The following is a 19,857-nucleotide window of genomic DNA, read 5'->3' as shown; positions in this document are numbered from 1 at the left end:
GGTCAGTGTGTTTAACACTTACACTGGTAGGTCAGTGTGTTTAACTCTTACACTGGTAGGTCAGTGTGTTTAACTCTTACACTGGTAGGTTTACGACTACCTTTGCGCATTCTAACAGTTGAAAATCCTTCTCCTCATTTTGAAAGTTTAGTTGTAAAATAAATATCTGATAATGTATTGGTGATGAATTCTACCGAGGTTGCTGAGTTTCTAAAACAGAAAAGTAAACAATTGGTAATTTTTGTTTCTTTTTAAAGATTTATCGGAAATTATTTCTACTGTTTCTTTAACTTTGCAATGTTGTTTACGAGTTAAAAAAAAAACTTTACCTAATTAGGACCAAGTGCTGAAGATTTGGTAACTGAAAATGAGGAACTTCGGCAGAAATATGAGGAACTTGTAAAGGAAGAGGAAAATCTTCAAAAACAAAGTAGGTCATTTTTCTAAACAAAAAATTGTCCAAATGTTTAGTTCGTAAAATAGTTTGCAGTCCAGAATGATAGTGAATAGTGCGATCCTTTACAGCCGAGTACAATGCCAATTGTTTTCAAATGTACAATCATAAGTCTATGCATCTACTTATCCATTAAATCCTATTTTATTATTATTATCTAATGATGTATTATCCACTTTTTTACTTTCTGGAACACGAAGTATAGAGAAAGTATTGTAATCATGCAAAAAAAAAGAACGAATATTACAAATCTCGACGTTTTACACCTTCCTGTGTCGATAAAACATAGTTTTGCAATGTTTTTCACATGTCCGTGTGTGTGTGTGTATATGTGTGTATGTGTGTTTGTGAACACGATAACTTAAGTATCGTAGGTTGATGAAATTTCATATATAAGTATTATATTAAATGTGTAGATCCGAAAAGTCTCGAGTTCGAACCTTCGGGCAGATGAGGCTCGTTAGCTGGGGACAGCCACTCTTCTAGAAAAGACAACTCCAAAATCAAACAACTGCTGCCTTGTAGTTTGTTCTTGGTTTGACAAAGGCTGTGGAAGCAAATCCAAAAAGAAAAGCAAGCTGAAATCGGAGTCAATTGCCTCAATGGCGCATAACCAGTTGAAACGTATACTTTATTGTGATGGAGGCGTGGTCGAGTCGGCTAATAAGTCGAGTCACGGTTAATAAATTCGAAAAAAATCTCGAGTTTAAACTCTCTGGCAGATAAGGCTCGATCACTTCCAACACTAAAAATTAAGAACGAAGAAGAAGTACTATTTCAGATAGATAAATGAAATTTAACATGTATGTAAGAGATCTAATTCTCTGCCTCCTGTTAAATTTTGAGTAATTTCCGTTAAACGGAAGTAGTAATTTTCGCAATTTCCGATTTCTCAAAAAACACTTGTGAATTTATAAAGTACTAATAATACTCCGCACTATTATACAAAATTTGTTTGGTGTTCACTTGGTGTGCAATTATTTTTTCTACGAGATTCTATTCTATTTTAATAAGTTTATGTAATTTAAAATGGATTAAAATATTGTCTAGATCCCGAGTTGCCATCCCCCGTAGTGTAATGTAAGAATAATCGAGAAAGTTTATGGGAGATCACTCCCGGTTTGTTTGTCTGTATCGTGACCTTAATCTATTTTTTCTTATCTATAATGTTTAGTCAAAGAACAAGAGAAAACGATCTCTCTGTTGATTGCAATGTTACGTGAAAAAAACAAAAAAGGTGTGTCATTTTTTAAAACATAATTTATCGTATTTTACGTTCGTCTATCCCCCTCCCTCCCATCCCCACCCCCAACATTCCTTCTTGTTAATTCATATTAGTCTTTAAAAAAAGTTTTAAACTTGAATGGCGTAAATGAATGTAACCAACCTATCATTGGGTCGTGTACTTCTCATCCACTCATTAAATCAAATAGCACTATTGATTTCAACTCTTATTGTCTTTTACAAAGAATGTAGATATACGTGTAAAGTGTGAAGTAATGGTAAGGCGTGGCCCAGCGGTAGACTGCTAAACTGCTAAATCGAAAGTTTCGAGTTCGAATCCAGGTTCAAGACAGTAGGACGTCTTACCGACTCAAGCCAGGGATCCGAACACACATGTATTGTACGCAGTGGCGTAGCCAGGATCGTCTCATAGGGGGGGGGTTCAAATTTTTGCCCGCATTATAAATGTATATATTAGAGGCGTAGCAACCCTCCCCGTCCCCCGAGGACAAACTTTTCATTTGCACCCCCCCTCAGACTTACGATTTTGCACCCCCCGCTATGGGGGGAGGGGGTTCTGACCCCCCCTAACAACCTCCCCTGCCTACGCCAATGATTGTACGATTTAAGTGTTCGAATCCGGGCTCGAGTGAATTGAACGTCCTTGTGTCTACTCAGCGCTGATGTGTATCTAACTTACATAAATAAAGGCGTCTGGGCATAGATCTGACCAGGCTATCCCTTCATATGCCTAGGTCAAGAAACATACGAACGCTACTTTAATGTTAGGCGTGAAAGGAAATTTTTTTTTATTTACTATAAAAGTAAAATTCCCTTTTAAACCGTACGGTCTACGGGGCAAGTGAAATAGAGTTCAATTGTTTCTGTGACCTTGGCATTTGAAGAGATAGTGTGGTCAGCACTATGCCCAGCCGCTTTTACTTTTTCTAACGTGAGTTGAGGTACCCATCAGAGTTGGGTTGGCTCAGGGACAGTCTACTGACTTGATCCCGGATTCGAACTCGTGACTTACGGGTTAGCAGTCCAGCCCTCTACCGCTAAACCACTCCGTCCCATACTAGTGTATAAGATTTTATAAAAACAAACATGCAATATGAACACAGACACGTTGTCTTACTTTTGTTAATGTCTATTTCAAAATTATTTTTTTGTATTTTTAGCCGCAGATTCTAACACCACAGAAGTAGGTAGAAAATATGCAGACATGACCTCACTCTGGGATACTGGCATCAAGAATCCAGGAGACCAGATGAAAGGCAACGACTTAAACCACCAACCCACTGGCATCAGTACTGAGGGAAGTGGTAAAGATGCTCTGGAATTTGATTGAAAATATTGGACACTTCTGTGGCTGCTGGTCTGGCGATGGTTGTAGTTTTTTTTTCAGGTTTAAATGAATTAACATTTCAAATATTTATCATAGGCGTTTTGTTTGTTCATTTTTAGAGGTATTTTAATTTAAGTGATATTTTATTTACTCTAGTTCTACTGATATAAGAGTTCAAAATATAATTATGAGAGAAATAATAAAATAGATTTTCAGCATGACATATTTTAGTGTAGAGTTGTTTTTTTCTAAAGTGCATATTTATGATGAGTCTTAATGATATTAATTACATAACGTGTATTGTATTATGCCTACATTAAAAAAGCAATAACGATTTTGTAAATGTAGTGTACTGGTTGTGTTTGTTTTGTTTAAATTTTCAAGTGGGCTTGGTTTGTATTTATCTAAGATAATTCTTAATGCTAGTATCTACATCATATGTATATTAATAGAAGTATGTAAGTATTTTAAATGTTGTGTACAGTTTTAATTTTGATTTAAGTTTTAAAAAGTGGCAGGTTTATACTTATTTTATAATTTGTGTCTCAATGATGTGGTTAAGTTTAGAAAAAGAAATATGTGTGTGTCTGTGTGTGAAAAATAATAATCTCACAACTCAATTTAATTTATTTGAAAAAATATATAATTTTATTCTAGAATCAGCAATAATTTATAATTTGTTTCAACTGTATTTTATAATTGGTATTGTATCCACAGTATAGGCTAATGTGACTTAATTAAATGTTCAAAAATAGACATTGCAACTAGTTATTAAATTTAAAATCTATTTCTGAATGTTTTCACATGTTTTGTTTTTGACATTGTTTTTAATTCAAAATAAATTCATACAAACCTACACCAAATTCCTCAAAGTACTGAAACCCAAAAGTCACACAAATGTATGCATCTGAGTGTGTCTGTGTTTGAAATATTCGTTTCAATTAGCTCATGGTTTTAAACCACCAGCATGGCTGTTTAAAATATTTTGTCTTCCTAAGCTCTACTGAGCTACTGGCTATTTGATTGAGATGTCCTGATTCGTGATTGTAAATTCCAAAAAAAAAAGAAAAATGTGTCCTAAAGATTTAATTAAATTCATTATAGCAACAAACCTACAGCTAAAGAAATGTTGCGTTTACTTTTTTAAAGTGTGTTATGAAAACACTGTATTCATTTTTTTTTAAAGCTAAGGTGGAAAAACATTCTAAAGTGATATTTTGTAAAAATTTATAAGATACATTTTCATTTGTTATTTGAATTAAATGATAATCAATGCCTAGTGTATGTATTATATTTTTTTGCATAATTGTATTCAACAAACTATGTACAGTCATTTTTCCTCCATCCGTAGCATTGATTGTTTTCTGTTTATTTTGAATTCTAAAATACTTATTGCCATTACAATTTGCAGACTTTGTAGTTGAAAATAAAGAAAAAAAACTTGGCAGCAATGTACTTCACGTTTTTTTTATTTCATTATGCTCGTAATCACCTGCTATTACAATTAGTTATGCCTTAATGAAAAAAAGTTTCTATTATAGTTAAGTTTATTTATTATAATTTTTATTTCAAAAATATTTCTACCTTCGGTTGTTTTCGTTTACATTTTTGTAGTAAAATTTTCTTTTTTTATTTTTTTGTTATAGATGTTAGCATAAAAAATCGTTAAATATAACATTAATCGAGACCTAATTGACCGAGCTTATTACTGCTGATTCAAATTATTGCACATTTTATTTATAGATGAAAGACTTACGAATTAGCAATGAATAGAACAGATGTGTAAACGTTTTTTATTATTTCATGATAATCGTAAACACCTGCTATTACAGTTAGTTATGCCTTTATCAAAACAAGTTTCATTTAAAGTTAAGTTTATTTATTATAATTTTTAATTTAAAAATATTTCTACCTTCGGTTGTTTTCGGGGTCGGCGTGGTCGAGTCGGTAAAGTTCATGGTTGTTAAACCTAAAAGTCTCGAGTTCCGAACCCCCGGGCAGATGAGGCTCGTTAGCTGGGGACAGTCACTCTTCTAGGAGAGACAACTCCAAAATCAAACAACTACTGCCTTGTAGTTTGTTCTTGGTTGGACAAAGGCTATGGAAGCAAATCCAAAAAGAAAAGCCGGCTGAAATCGGAGTCAATGGCCTCAATGGCGCATAACCAGTTGACACGTAACGCTTAATTGTGTTGGAGGCGTGGTCGAGTCGGTAAAAAGGTCAATTCGAACAAAGTCTCGAGTTCAAACCCACTGGCAGATAAATCTCGATCACCTTCAACACTAATAATTAAGAACGAAGAAGAAGAACATCAATATTTGAGTTTGAGTGACATGAAATTATTCCACTCTATAATTTTAGGCGCTAAGCATTTAACATAACAGCCAATCACCTATTAATTAACCATTCAATTTCTCATTTTTTTTTTAAACCTAAGCGAAGCTAGGCAGTATGCCTAGTATAGTAATAAGCTAATATTTAAATACTATTTAAATAAGAAAATTAAACGTAAGTCGTTTCTTAAATTCCCCTTTCTAATTATTATAATAGTACATATTACATTTGACATATTTGCTCCCTTAGTCAAATTATAACTAGAACCGGAATATTTTCCGAAAATAAAATTGAACCAAAACTTTAACATGAATAGAAATGGTACAGGTAGTTTTACAGGATTCGGAATTAAACCAGAAGAATAAATTAACCCTTTGCCGAAACAGTTCAAAAACTTGACATATTTGCTGAACAGGATATTTTCCTGAACTATAACTTATAAAAAATGGAAATTCAATAACAACCTAAATTTTATAGGAAGCTAAATTGTATTGAAAACAGAACCGGTATTTTAAACGAATACAGAAATTTAACAGTGAACGGAAATAAATCAAGATATTATATTGAACCAAGAAACTATCCTGAACCAGCATTTTATTTTAAACGGATATTTTATTTATTTGATTATGAAGTTTTCCCAGATATGCCGAGTTTTTTGTGACACCCCAAGGCGTTCTCCTACCACCTCACAAAATTTTAAGGGGGTTGTCAGAGGAATTTTTTTTTTCGTAATATAGCCCATATAAGGCGCCGGTCAGTCGAGGTCAGTTTTGACCCCTTTTCCGTAGACTTTTTGCCAAACCGTCACCGGCCCTCGTGTTCTATCGCCCCAAGGCAGCGTCGTGCCAAATTTGACGCGCCTGCGGCGCCGGGAAGTGCCCTGTTGGGCACTTGACCACTTTGCTTCATATATATAGATTTAAATAAATTTCTTTTTTTCTCTCCTTTTTGTTCATTATTACAAACAATCTTATTACTAAAACATTTTTCATGCATTTTTGTTTCGGTACATTAAAATTTTTAATACAGTAAATTTGCATGACTAAAAACTTTGCGCACCAAATAAACATGAAAATTTAGCGTAATTTATCATTACTCTGTAGGCCCTATAAAAAAAAAATAAAAAAAAATTAAAACTATTTATGCTCCAAATCACTACCAAACAGAAATACTTATTTTCTCTGACATTTTTTTTTATATTTCTCATAGTAAAATTTGAACATCTAAATGCGTTTTAAAGTAGGTTTGCTCCGAAGTGCAAACAAAAATAAACCGGGAGTGATCTCCCCTAAACTTTCTCGAATATTCTAATATAACACTACGTGGGATGTCAACTCGGAATATAGACATGATTTTTGTTTACTTAAACTTTTAAAAATAGAATAAAATCTAGTAGAAAAAAAATTGCGCACCAAGCGAGCACCAAAACCAAATGTGCGTAATAGTGCGCAATATTATTAGTACTTTATAAATTTACATGCGTTTTTTGAGAAATCGGAAATAGCGTAAATTAGTACCTCCGGTCAACGGAAATTACTCAAAATTTGATAGAAGGTAGAGAATTAGATCTTTTACTTACATGTGAAATTTCATTTATCTATCTAAATTAGTACTCAAGTTATAGGATTTTGAAAAATTCAAAGTAGAAAAAGTACCACTTCCGGTTATCGGAAATCGCTCAAAAGTTGATACGGATCTACGATTTTGATATAATACTTATATATATATGAAATTTCATCAACTAGCTGTAACGGTACTCAAGTAATCATGTTTACACACAGACAGACACACAGACACACACACACACAGACATACGGACAAGATTGCAAAATTATGTTTTTCCGTATCAGTGAGGTGTAAAACGTCGAGATTTGTAAAAATCTCGATTTTTTTGCACGATTACAATACTTTCTCTATACTACGTATATACGAGAAAGTAAAAAGGATACATTATATGGTTATGTCTTCAGGAACGTCGGCTCTTTTAACTGAAAATAACAAAACTAGACATAATAAATTCGGATAGGCCCATTATCAGTTAACACTTCCTAGAAATTACACATTGGTACTCCATCATTTTGAGAAGACAGTGCCAATTGTATTATGTCAAGTTGGGGAGAAAGTAATAATCAACTCTCAGTCTATTCATGCAGAATCTGATTACGTTTACAACAGATGTTGTGTATAGAGCGTTAACACGACTCCTTTAGATGTGCGCGCGTGTTCATCCGACTCTGTCCGGATATTAATTACTACATATATACTGGCTTAAAGTGTTAGTGGCACGTATGAGATCACTCCCAGTTTTGAAATGCGCGTAAATTATGACCACGAACCAAGTAGTATAGTAATGAGGAAACTGGTGAGGTCGACCTAGCCTCCATTTAATTACGATAAGCTTGTTTGTAGTTATAATACTTAACCTTATAGAGTTTTATTAAGATTAGGTACTACAAATACAAACCAGTGTATACATGTTGTATTGGCAGTAAAAAACGACATATGTAAATGTCTTTTCACATTTTGTATTCAACAGTCCCCTGTTAAATACAATCTGTATAACTGAGTTTATGTATGATGTATTTTTTATACAACAACCCTTCTTGGCGTAAAGCCTTGTCTAAACAAAACTCCTTCTTGAAGTGTTGTCTGTGTTTTAGCAACTCTCCTAACCTGGCGTTTGGGTGTGTTTTCAAATCTCTCCAAGTATGCGTTGAGACTTGTTGTTACAATCCTCCAACTCGGCGTGTAGACTTTTTGGCACAGTTTAGCCATGTAAGCCTATGCTGTGGATGGTGTTAGCCCGTAGGTTGAACGAGGGGCGTGGCGTGGTCTATCGGTAGACCTACACGCTTGGTAACCCGGAAGTGTTAATAACACGAGAAAGGTTTAACTACTACAACTACTACAACTACAACGGTGCAATGTTTGGCTTGAACTAAATACAATTCACCTTGACACTTGGGTAGACTATATACACAACTTTGTTTGATCCACGTTTTATTGCTTGTTACATTCCATTAAAAGACGGGTTAGAGGGCCCACTATGGCTATGCATTTACACGTTTACCCATTAGTTCTATTCATTGCTAATTCATAAGTCTTTCAAAAAAAATATAATACATACACTAGGCATTGATTATCATTTAATTCAAATACTAAATGAAAATGTATCTTATAAATCTTACAAAACATCACTTTACGTTTTTCCACCTTAGCTTTAAAAAAATTGAATACAATGTTTTCATAACACACTTAAAAAAAGTAAACGTAACATTTCTTTTGCTGTAGGGTTGTTGCTATAATGAATGTAATAAATCTTTAGGGCAGCCAGTGCTTTTGTTATGTTAACTAAAGAGACGAATTGTTCCCACTGAAGTCAATTTTGAACTTCTGTTAGTGCTTCCCATTTCAATTAAATCTTTAGGACTCATTCTTTTGGAATTTACAATCACGAATCAGAACTCTGTTTTCACGAGCACGTCGTTTTCATCAAATAGCCAGTAGCCCAGTAAAGCTCAGGAAGACAATATATTTTAAACAGCCATGGTGGTGGTTTAAAACCATGTGCTAATTAAAACTAATGTTTCACACACAAACACACACAGATGCTCATGCATACATTTGTCTGACTTTTGGGTTTCAGTACTTTGAGGAAAGGTGTAGGTTTGTATGAATATATTTTGAGTTAAAAACAATGTCAAAAACAAAACATGTGAAAACATTCAGAAAAAGATTTTAAATTTTAATAACTGGTTGAATTGTCTATTTTTGAACATTTAATTCACATCAACCTATACTAGGGATACAATACCAATTATAAAATACAGTTGAAACAAATTATAAATTATTGCTGATTCTAGAATAAAATTATATATTTTTTTCAAGTAAATTAAATTGAGTTGTGAGATTATTATTTTTCACACACACACACACACAAATATTTCTTTTTCTAAACTTAACCACATCATTGAGACACAAATTATAAAATAAGTATAAACCTGCCACTTTTTAAAACTTAAATCAAAATTAAAAGTGTACACAACATTTAAAATACTTACATACTTCTATTAATATAAATATGATGTAGATACAAGCATTAAGAATTATCTTAGATAAATACAAACCAGGCCCACTTGAAAATTTAAACAAACACAACCAGCACAATACATTTACAAAATCGTTATTGCTTTTTTAATGTAGTCATAATACATCGCACATGATGTAATTACTATCATTAAAACTGAACGTAAATATGTACTTAACTAAAACATTTCATGATGTAAATCTAATTAATTATTTCTCTTATACTTACATTCTGAATACTTATATAAGTAAGACTAGAGTAAATTAAATATCACTTAAATTAAAATACCACTAAAAATTAACAAACAAAACGCCAATGATAAATATTTGAAACGTTAATTCATTTAAACCTGAAGAAACTACAACCATTGCCAGACTAGCAACCACAGAAGTGTCCAATATTTTCAATCAAATTCCAGAGCATCTTTACCACTTCCCTCAGGACTGATGCCAATGGGTTGGTGGTTTAAGTCGTTGCCTTTCATCTGGTCTCCTGGATTCTTGATGCCAGTATCCCAGAGTGAGGCCATGTCTGCATATTTTCTACCTACTTCTGTGGTGTTGGAATCTGCGGCTGAAAATACAAAAAAATAATTTTGAAATAGACATTAACAAAAGAAAGACAATGTGTCTGTGTTCATATTGCATGTTTGTTTTTATATCCTCTTATACACTAGTAATGAAAAAAAAAGATTTCCTTTTAGACCTAACATTAAAGTAGCGTTTGTATGTTTCTTGACCTAGGCATATGAAGGGATAGCGTGGTCAGATCTATTCCCAGACGCCTTTATTTTTCCCAATGTAAGTTAGATACACATCAGCGCTGAGTAGAATCAATGACGTTCAATTCACTCGAGCCCGGATTCGAACACTTAAATCGTACAATACTTGAGTGTTCGGATCCCTGGCTTGAGTCTACTGTCTTGAACCTGGATTCGAACTCGAAACTTTCGGGTTAGCAGTATAAAACTCTAGAACTGGACCACGCCTTACCATTACTTCACACTTTACACGTATATCTACATTCTTTGTAAAAGACAATAAGAGTTGGAATCAATAGTGCTAATTGATTTAGTGAGTGTATAAGAAGTACACGACTCAAGGTTATGTTGGTTACATTCATTTACGCCATTGAAGTTAAAACTTTTTTTTTAAAGACTAATATCAATTAACAAGAAGGAATGTTGGGGGTGGGGGTGGGAGGGAGGGGGATAGACGAACGCATAATACGATAAATTATGTTTTAAAAAATGACATACCTTTTTTGTTTTTTTCACGTAACATTGCAATCAACAGAGAGATCGTTTTCTCTTGTTCTTTGACTAATCATTATAGATAAGAAAAAAAAATAGATTAAGGTCACGATACAGACAAACAAACCGGGAGTGACCTCCCATAAACTTAGATATACATCTAAGTATATTTCCTACATAGAATTAGATCGTTTACATATGAAATTTCATTTATCTATCTAAAATTGTATTTCTTCTTTATTCTTAATTTTTAGTGTTGGAAGTGATCAAGCCTTATCTGCCAGAAAGTTTGATTTCGAGACTTTTTTTTGCCGACTCGACCACGCCTCAATCACAATTAAGTATACGTGTCAACTGTTTATGCGCCATTGAGGCCATTGACTCCGATTTCATCCTGCTTTTCTTTTTGGAATTGCTTCCATAGCCTTTGTCCAACCAAGAACAAACTACAAGGCAACAGTTGTTTGATTTTGGAGTTGTCTTTCCTAGAAGAGTGGCTGTCACAAGCTAACGAGCCTCATCTGCCCGAGGGTTCGAACACGAGTCTTTTTGGTTTAGCAACCTTGAGCTTTACCGACTCAACCACGACCTCGAAATAGTACTCAAGTTATAGGCTTTTGCAAAATTAAACCAGAAAAAGTTCCTCACGAATCTACAAATTTAATATAATACTTATATATGCAATTTCATCAACCTACGGTACTTAAGTTATCGAGTTCACAGACACACATACACACACATACACACACAAGAACATGTGGAAAACATAGCAAAACTATATGTTTCCAACACAGGGAGGTGTAAAACGTCGAGATTTGTAATATTCGATTTTTTTTTATTACAATACTTTCTCTATACTTGGTGTACTAGAAAGTAAAAAAGTGGATAATACATCATTAGATAATAATAATAAAATATGATTTAATTGATAAGTAGATCGCCCTATTCACTATCATTCTGGACTGCAAACTATTTTTACGAACTAAACATTTGGACAATTTTTTGTTTAGAAAAATGACCTACTTTGTTTTTGAAGATTTTCCTCTTCCTTTACAAGTTCCTCATATTTCTGTCGAAGTTCCTCATTTTCAGTTACCAAATCTTCAGCACTGGTTCCTAGTTGGGTAAAGATTTTTTTACTCGTAATTAACATTGCAAAGTTAAAGAAACAGTAAAAATAATCCCCGATAAATCTTTAAAAAGAAACAAAAATTACCAATTGTTTATTTTTATGTTTTAGAAACTCAGCAACCTCGGCAGAATTCATCACCAATACATTATCAGATATTTATTTCACAACTAAACTTTCTAAGTGGGGAGAAGGATTTTCGACTGGTAGAATGCTCAAACGTAATATACAAGCTTTATATATATATATATATATATATATATATATATATATATATATATATATATATATAAAAATATATATATATATATATATATATAATATATATATATAAATATATATATATATATATATATATATATATATATATATATATATATATATATATATATATGTATATGTATATATATATATATATATGTATATATATATATATATATATATATATATATATATATATATATATATATATATATATATACGACTTACTTGTTATAACTATTTTTTTAAGACATTCAGCCAAATTTAGTATCACTCTATCTCTTGCTCTGAGTTTCTCTGTCGTTTTTGCTACTAACAAAAAAAAGTGACAGAAAAATTATTAAAATCAGATGAAATGAAATATATTCTATAAAATCCGGCAGATACAAAATAATGCAAATGTGTCTGGGGGTAAGGTTGGCAAGCAATTGATTGAACATTTCTTAATATCCCCCTTTAAATTATCTTGAATTAGGAAGTTCTTTTTGTAAAAGGAGTCTTACGTTTCTCGTTCAACCGTTTGATTTCCTTTGTTTGTTTGCCTTCTTTTTGCTGCTTGGCTAATGCTTTTTCAGTTGCATAATAGTGTTCTGTAATTTAAACAGCGTTGTTGTATAAAAATATGTATTACAATTTTAAAAATTAAGAAAATAAACAATTAACACACGTTTAAATAATAGGTAATTTTTTTCTTTAAGTTTTCATACATAGTTTTTGTTTGCAAAGTAGAACCTATCATTACATAAGCAAACCTAAATACATAAAATATTACGAATATTTTGAGACGTCTTACTTATTGTAACTTTGACTACAACAGTTTTTCATGCACTTACTTGTTGCTCTTTTGTAAATGGCCCAAAGTATTAAAATAACTGAAAATACAGTTTATATTCACATAAAAGTGCCTATATAAGGGAGATATATATATATATATATATATATATATATATATATATATATATATATATATATATATATATATATATATATATATATATATATATACAATTATATATATATATATATATATATATATATATATATATATATATATATATATATATATATATATATATATACATTAGAATGGCCAAACACAGGTTGACAGACGCACAGAAAAATGCACAGACATATTAAATTGTATAATAAAAAAAATACACTAACCTGTGATGGCTTTTCCAAAGACCCTGCGATAATCTTTAATTGTTTTTGGCGCTATAACAGTTTAAAAAGTTAATTATGAGAATGTGGTTTAAAAAATTAATAATCTATAAACGGTTATTTGGATTTATTTGTACCTTTAGGCGCTTTTGGTGGTTCTTTTATTTGATATGGCAAATACAGGTAAGGACTCCATTCATCATCGGTCGTGGAATTAGCACTTGAGTTATCTGTATGCGAAAAAGATGTATTAAAAATATAAAAGTTTGATATATATACTGCACAGTATTAATTCTAAACTCTGTTCCATCTGCGTCCTTATCCACCTTTTACCTGTATCAATATTATTTTCCACACAGCTGGGTTTTTAATGAAATCACAAGTCCCATAATCCTTGTGGGCATTTAATTAGATGTTGTGAGTAATAATGTTCATAATTTAGTTTTAATTTTACTAATATGTATTTGTAGCCTATGTATATTAAACGTTTTAGAGCTATGTAGTTGATTCTTTGCTTTGTCACTAATATCATTTAACGTGTAGTAAAGCGCATTGCCTTTCGACCAATAACAATTAAAAAAATATATATTCATCAAACAAGTACAACACTTAAAAACAGGAGGCCAAAAATTCACGTGCAACGGGTACTGATGCCTAATAGCCTATATATATATATATATATATATATATATATATATATATATATATATATATACTAGCTGCATCCCGTGCTCCGCCACGGTAAATCTTTTTAAAATATACCAACTTTGGAACAGAACAAAACAAACAAAAACACAACACAAACACAAATACATATATATATATTTATAACAAAATTGTATTAATTTTAAAATCCCAAGATTTACTGTTTTTACTTAAGCTAAATTTGAAAATTCGTTTTTTTTAAAAAGGCTAAAAACTAAAGACACAACAGGCAACAATAATCGTATGCTTTATCGAATCAATCGCCTTTATCTGGCGCCACGGACGTGTGCTATTTTGGGCTCTGGACTATCACATTAGCGCTGTAGCGCCTAAGTTCGTTTTAAATAGTGCGATAGACTATCGGTTCAGTCGGCTTTATACTCGTTCACTAAAATGAATCAGGCGCGTCGTCTTAGGACCCCGATAGGGCGCGATATGCCCCCGTGCTATCCTCGGACATTCTTCAAAGCTATCGGCAACGCGCGGGGACAGTCACGCTAGTACTTTATAAACAGTTGCATTCCTTCGAAAAGGTTAAATATTCATGATGGCCGCATCGGTCATATTTACAAAGATTCCCTCACCTATTTTTTTCAATTTAAAAACATATTATACACAGTGGCGGAACTAGAAAAAAAAGGGGCACCCCGCAAAAAATTTGTTTAGCCACCCCCCCCCTATATATATATATATATATATATATATATATATATATATGTATATATGTATGTATATATGTATGTATATATATATACAAACACAAAATAAGAACATAGTATGTGTTGGCCTCTTCGGGTTTTGTGAAAATGTTTTTTTTTCAATTAATACAGATTACAACATCATGTCATGTGTGTAAGTGTATAAGTCTGTTTTGTAAAAATCACGTTTATAATTTTTTTCGGCAATAAGACCTAACAACAGTTCAGGCAAAAGAATATAAAACAAGAAAGCTTTGTATAAGTAATGGTGTCTCGTGTTTTGTTTATTTTTATGTTTTTTTTTTGTATTTATATTATTAATTTTAAATACATTTCCTTTTTGTACAATGTCATTCTTTAGTAAGTATTTTATTTAAACAATAATTAAGAGAAGTAATTGCTTTTTAATTTGTTTTGTACAAATCTATTAAAAGGAGCTTATGAGCACCTCAATTTTATTATTTAAAACGGAAATAAGTCATGGAAGTGGTTTGAACGTTTACTTATCTTTGAAAAGTTTGATTGTAGGAGAAAGAGGACTCGGCTTTCACAGTGGTTTAAAAACAAAGGGAAAAAGAATATACAAGAGCGTGGGGTGGTGTCTATAGAATAAAGATAATCCAACTGCAGCTACGGTAATTTTTTGCAAAACCACCATCAAGTCAAAAATGCAAGAAAATTAATTATCTTTTAACAATAATTTTTTTTATTATGGTCGACTGCGGGCCCCTATACGGCGTGCCCCCCCCCCCCCTCCGCATTGCGGGGTCTGGCAGCACTGTAGTTCCGCCCCTGATTATACACTAATGTGTAGAGAAATATTGCTCCATGTTAAGCAATATATGTAATGTATGTAAATAAAAAATTTAATCAATGTCCTTCCCTCTCCCACCCCTTTCAGTTTTATAACCCCTACCCTATGTACAGAAAAAAAATGTCTGAAAGAAACTGCTAATGATTACTGTATCACCGGTAAAACTTCAACAGTTGAAGTAATTACTCACCGAATGCATATGTTGCTCCCAGGAGAAGCATAAGGACCAATATTTTCATTGTAAATGAAGTCTTACTGTCATTTTTAAAAAATGAATGCAGACAACTTGAATATAACGAAAAGCAATATATAAATATATATATATATATATATATATATATATATATATATATATATATATATATATATATATATATATATATATGTATATATATATAAATAGATATATAGATATATAGATATAAACTGTCTAAAGAAAAAAATTTCCTCTAATGGATGTTGTACATCGAGATGACACACAAATATTAGCAGATTTATCTGCTCTGGGTTTGAACTCGAGACTTTTTCGAATTTATCAACCATGAGCTTTTTGCCGACTCGACCACGCCTCCAACACAATTACGCGTTACGTGCCAACTGGTTATGCGCCATTGAGGCCATTGACTCTGATTTCAGCCTTTATCTTTTTGGATTTGCTTCCATAGCCTTTGTCCAACCAAGAACAAACTACAAGGCAGCAGTTGTTTAATTTTGGAGTTGTCTCTCCTAGAAGAGTTGCTGTCCCCAGCTAACGAGCCTCATCTGACCGAGGGTTCGAACTCGCGACTTTTTGGTTTAGCAATCATGAGCTTTACCGACTCGGCCACGCCGACCCTTGACAGGGGTGTGATTTACTTGGGGGCGATGGTAGAAAGAAATCAAGGTTTGCTAAACCGAAAAGTCGCTATTTTAGGCAAGATACGGGTTGACGTAGTGGTAAGGTATTGGTGACAGAAAATTGCCCACAGCTAAAGTGTCGTCACTTACCCGTATCTTGCCTAAAATAGCCACCCAGCAACACTCGTAAATTATGATACACGTATGTGTCTTTGCGTATTAGTCAAATAAGTTTCCTCGTCAAGTGGGGGCTTGGCAGTCTGGGTCTGTTCCTGTTTACCCAGATTTTTAGCTGGTTGAGCTGGAAGTTTAGAGTTCGTGTAAGAGGCGTAGCGGGGACAAACTTTAGATTTGCACCCCCCCCCTCAAACTTGCGATTTGCACCCACCCCCCTCAAACTTTCAGTTTGTTTTTCCAACCCATTTTGGCGCCCCCTACGGACAGCACCCTAGGCGACCGCCTAGTTCGCCTTATAAGTAGCGCCGGCCCTGACTCTACTTCATCTGCGCAATGTATCTCTATGCCTAAAGAGATATCTTTCTGTTTTTTACATAACTTTAATCAATTTAAATCATTGCTTTATTACCATTGCATGCTCTAATATAGAGTATAGACCACACCGCACCTGTCAAGTAACATCCACCACACTTTGAATAAAAAGTACAAAGTGTGTTGGAAAACAATTTCATGCTCTGCGCACACACGTCCACACGTACACAGAAACTCCACCTACTTGGTTGTAGCTGGCTTTAAATAGACCCGAGTGGCTGTTGATGTCAATGGCCTCTTTGTTAGACTATACCAAGGCGTCGGTGTCAGCTGTCAGCTCTTCCTCGAACCCGTCTAGCGGGACCTGTAGGTCGCCATCTTTGTCGTCACGTAAACAGTTGATGACGCCAAGGATGTTTAAAGATGCCCTACAGAAACTGACATGAAATGGGGCATAAATGGGGAATAGTGGGGAATAATTAACCGTCGGGGTGGGGAAGTTTGAGTGGGCTGTGATTTTGGTGTGAGAGTTTGGTTTGAGAAGCGACACGGTTTAACAATGCTAAGAAATCGACACGGTTCAAAGGTCAAACAGAAGTAGTTGAGGTATAATTGTGTAAGAATCTGTGATAAAAATGATAGATATGTAATGATTCAAAGTGAATGCGTGCTTAAAATGTCTATTTCTCTCTTCTTCTTCTTCTTCGTTCTTAATTTTTAATGTTGAAAGGAATTCCCTACAACACAGTTAAGTATTACGTGTCAACTTGTTATGCGCTATATATGCCGTTGACTCCGATTTCAGCCTGCTTTTCGTTTTGGATTTGTTTCCATAGCCTTTGTCTAATCAAGAACAAACTACAAGGCAGCCAGTTGTTTGATTTTGGAGTTGTCTTTTCTAAAACAATTGCTGTCCTCAGCTATCGAGGCTCATCTACCCGGGTATGTCTCTCAATTAAAGAGATTATAAACAAAAGTTAGGTTTTAAGTTTATGGACTGATGTGAATACTAAAGAAATAAGTCGTTATTTCTAATCTTTATGAATCGTTAGCCTTTAAAGTTTAAAATTAGAATGTTTCGTGCGAGAAATAATGTTATTCTCCCTTAATTAATCCTTACTTATAGGCTACATTCTTATTTGACAAAGCCGAATTTGTAAGCGATATAAAACCGAAAGCAAAACCAAACTTAACACAGAATATATTGCTATTTTTGATAGATCTACCTACAATTCCAAATCTTTGAAGTAATCGATTACAATACACCACTACATTAAACTAAAAACCTAACGCAAACATTACGAATCATTGCTATGTCAGCTCCAAAAAGGTTAAAGTGTTGTTTTTGTTCTTGTCTATAGTTAACTCACTGTTCCTATCTTTCGCGGATAATTTAAAAAAAACCAACTACTTAGATCTAGACCTAGATGTAGACTCTAGAATATATTACCTAGATCTAGATTTTAGATCTTGATCAAAATGTTTAAAAAGAAGGCTGTCAATCTAGATCCTACCTTTCACAATTCGAACAAGATTTTACCATACGAATCTTGTAGCTATATTGGAGCTGATTTAGAAGCCGAGAATAAAATTGCGAAATGTTTTCCAGTCCTTGTTCTCCATACCATAGTTATAATGTCACAATTGTTTAATGTTTCTTTATTTGCTCACTTTCCTAATAACTGTTTCTGTCCCACCATTACAAACGTCATTTATTTTCGAGCACCGGAAGTGGGAATTTTATAAAAGATATGGCGTCGAGATTATACCAGCGATTAGAAAATTGACGTCTAGGATCAAGTAGTTGGGAGGCTGTCTGTGGAAGACCTACGGTCTAGAGCCAAGTGTACCAAACTAACGACTTCCAGGTAGGCAAGCGCGTGTTTTACCGCTAGACCAAGCTATTCCCTATTATGTAATTTACTATGGTCCAAATAGCTATGGTGGAGATTCAATTTAAAAAAAATAAGTAACCAAGTACTGCTTTCTCATATTATTCAGCATTTAAAATTCTAATTGAAATTAATTATGTTAATTACACAAGGTCAGTCAGTCTAGTCACCTTGACCTTAATATCCCTATGACAAAAAAAATGTTTAATAGCTTGCACGGTGGTGTGTGTAGGTCTATTAATAGAATGATTGAATGTAGCATAACAAAAGGGTAGGTAAGGGGAAATTTTCTATATAAATTCTGTTAAGTTGGTGGTGGGGTAAATTTTATTAGGGTAGGGGGGGGGGTACCCGATCTCCCCCCCCCCCCCCCCCCCTTCCCCTCCCCCGAGAGATACTCGAAAGAAACTCTTGAGTAGCAGTCTGTGGTTAAAATTCATGATTGTAAAACCGAAATGGTCCCGAATTCGAAACCCCGGGCAGATGAAGCTGGGGACAGAAACCCATCTAGGATAGAAAACTCCAAAATCAAAACCCTGCTACCTTGTAGCTTTTTCTTGGATATACAAAGACTTTAAAAGCATACCTAGAAAGAAAAGTAGGCTGAAATTGGAGTCAGCGGTCTATATGGTGCTTAACAAGTTGACACGTAATACCTAACAAGTTGACACGTAATACTAAAGGGGGTCGGAGTAAAACCCTCCCAACATTACAACTATGATAAAAGAAGAAGAAAAAGTAGATGTCTACATTTTTAACTCCGACTTTCAACTAATCAGTAATTGCTGCTCAAAAAAGGATATTTAATATTTTATATTTTTTCCAATCCCTATTCTTCCTTCCCCCCCCCCCCCCCCCTCCATCCAGCTGCACCTCGGCTATACGACGGTCTTAATTTTAGAGAGGAAGTCTATCTTTTACTTTAGCAATCCGAATACACTGAAATTACGCGTCAACTTTGGTGTGGTGTGTAACATCGGATTTTCCCAGCGCACCAACAAGAAACAGTGCGGCCATTAGTTCCGGCCACGTTCTGAAAACATTTGCTAAACAGTTGTTGACTTTAAAAGTCACGAAAAAATGTATTAATCAGAATAACAGGCCTTTTTATTTACTAACCGCTGTTTTATTTATAAATAACCAACTCCAAAGTTTCTTATAGATTATAAGTT

The 19,857-nt window shown here is 33.5% G+C and overlaps 2 protein-coding genes across 2 annotated transcripts in view; one reads left to right on the top strand and one right to left on the bottom strand.

The window, feature by feature from the left end:
* Positions 1–4,459, top strand: part of LOC131949056 (uncharacterized) — an 8,841-nt gene extending 4,382 nt beyond the window's left edge. The window contains exons 5-7 of the mRNA XM_059310819.1: positions 338–430; positions 1,629–1,691; positions 2,860–4,459. Coding sequence (XP_059166802.1) covers positions 338–430; positions 1,629–1,691; positions 2,860–3,029 — 326 coding nt within the window. The 3' untranslated portion in view covers positions 3,030–4,459. The remainder of the gene's footprint in view (positions 1–337; positions 431–1,628; positions 1,692–2,859) is intronic.
* A 5,053-nt stretch (positions 4,460–9,512) lies between these two features.
* On the bottom strand, positions 9,513–18,504 carry LOC131949068 (uncharacterized). Its single transcript, XM_059310832.1, has 11 exons — positions 18,308–18,504; positions 17,038–17,230; positions 15,658–15,722; positions 13,388–13,480; positions 13,254–13,304; positions 12,923–12,961; positions 12,593–12,679; positions 12,318–12,401; positions 11,723–11,815; positions 10,706–10,768; positions 9,513–10,020 (listed from the first exon to the last, which is right to left on the bottom strand). Exons 3-11 carry the CDS (start codon positions 15,704–15,706, stop codon positions 9,851–9,853), a joined length of 729 nt encoding a protein of 242 aa, XP_059166815.1. The 5' UTR covers positions 15,707–15,722; positions 17,038–17,230; positions 18,308–18,504; the 3' UTR covers positions 9,513–9,850.
* Positions 18,505–19,857: the final 1,353 nt, after the last annotated feature.

This window comes from Physella acuta, unplaced genomic scaffold (genome assembly GCF_028476545.2).
Source record: "Physella acuta isolate Inbredline_101_S28 unplaced genomic scaffold, ASM2847654v3 ptg000672l, whole genome shotgun sequence".
Classification (NCBI taxonomy): Eukaryota; Metazoa; Mollusca; class Gastropoda; family Physidae; genus Physella; species Physella acuta.
Note: the sequence above shows the minus strand (reverse complement) of the source record. Positions and strands in the feature narration are given on the sequence as shown.

Bases quoted from the DNA above. Each gene is read 5' to 3' on its own strand.
- LOC131949068 (XM_059310832.1), bottom strand. From the start codon at position 15,706: ATGAAAATATTGGTCCTTATGCTTCTCCTGGGAGCAACATATGCATTC. The intron at 13,305-13,387 runs GTACAAATAAAT...AAACTGTTATAG, and splicing joins ACCACCAAAAGCGCCTAAAG to CGCCAAAAACAATTAAAGAT. The intron at 12,962-13,253 runs GTTAGTGTATTT...CTGTATTTTCAG, and splicing joins CTTTGGAAAAGCCATCACAG to TTATTTTAATACTTTGGGCC.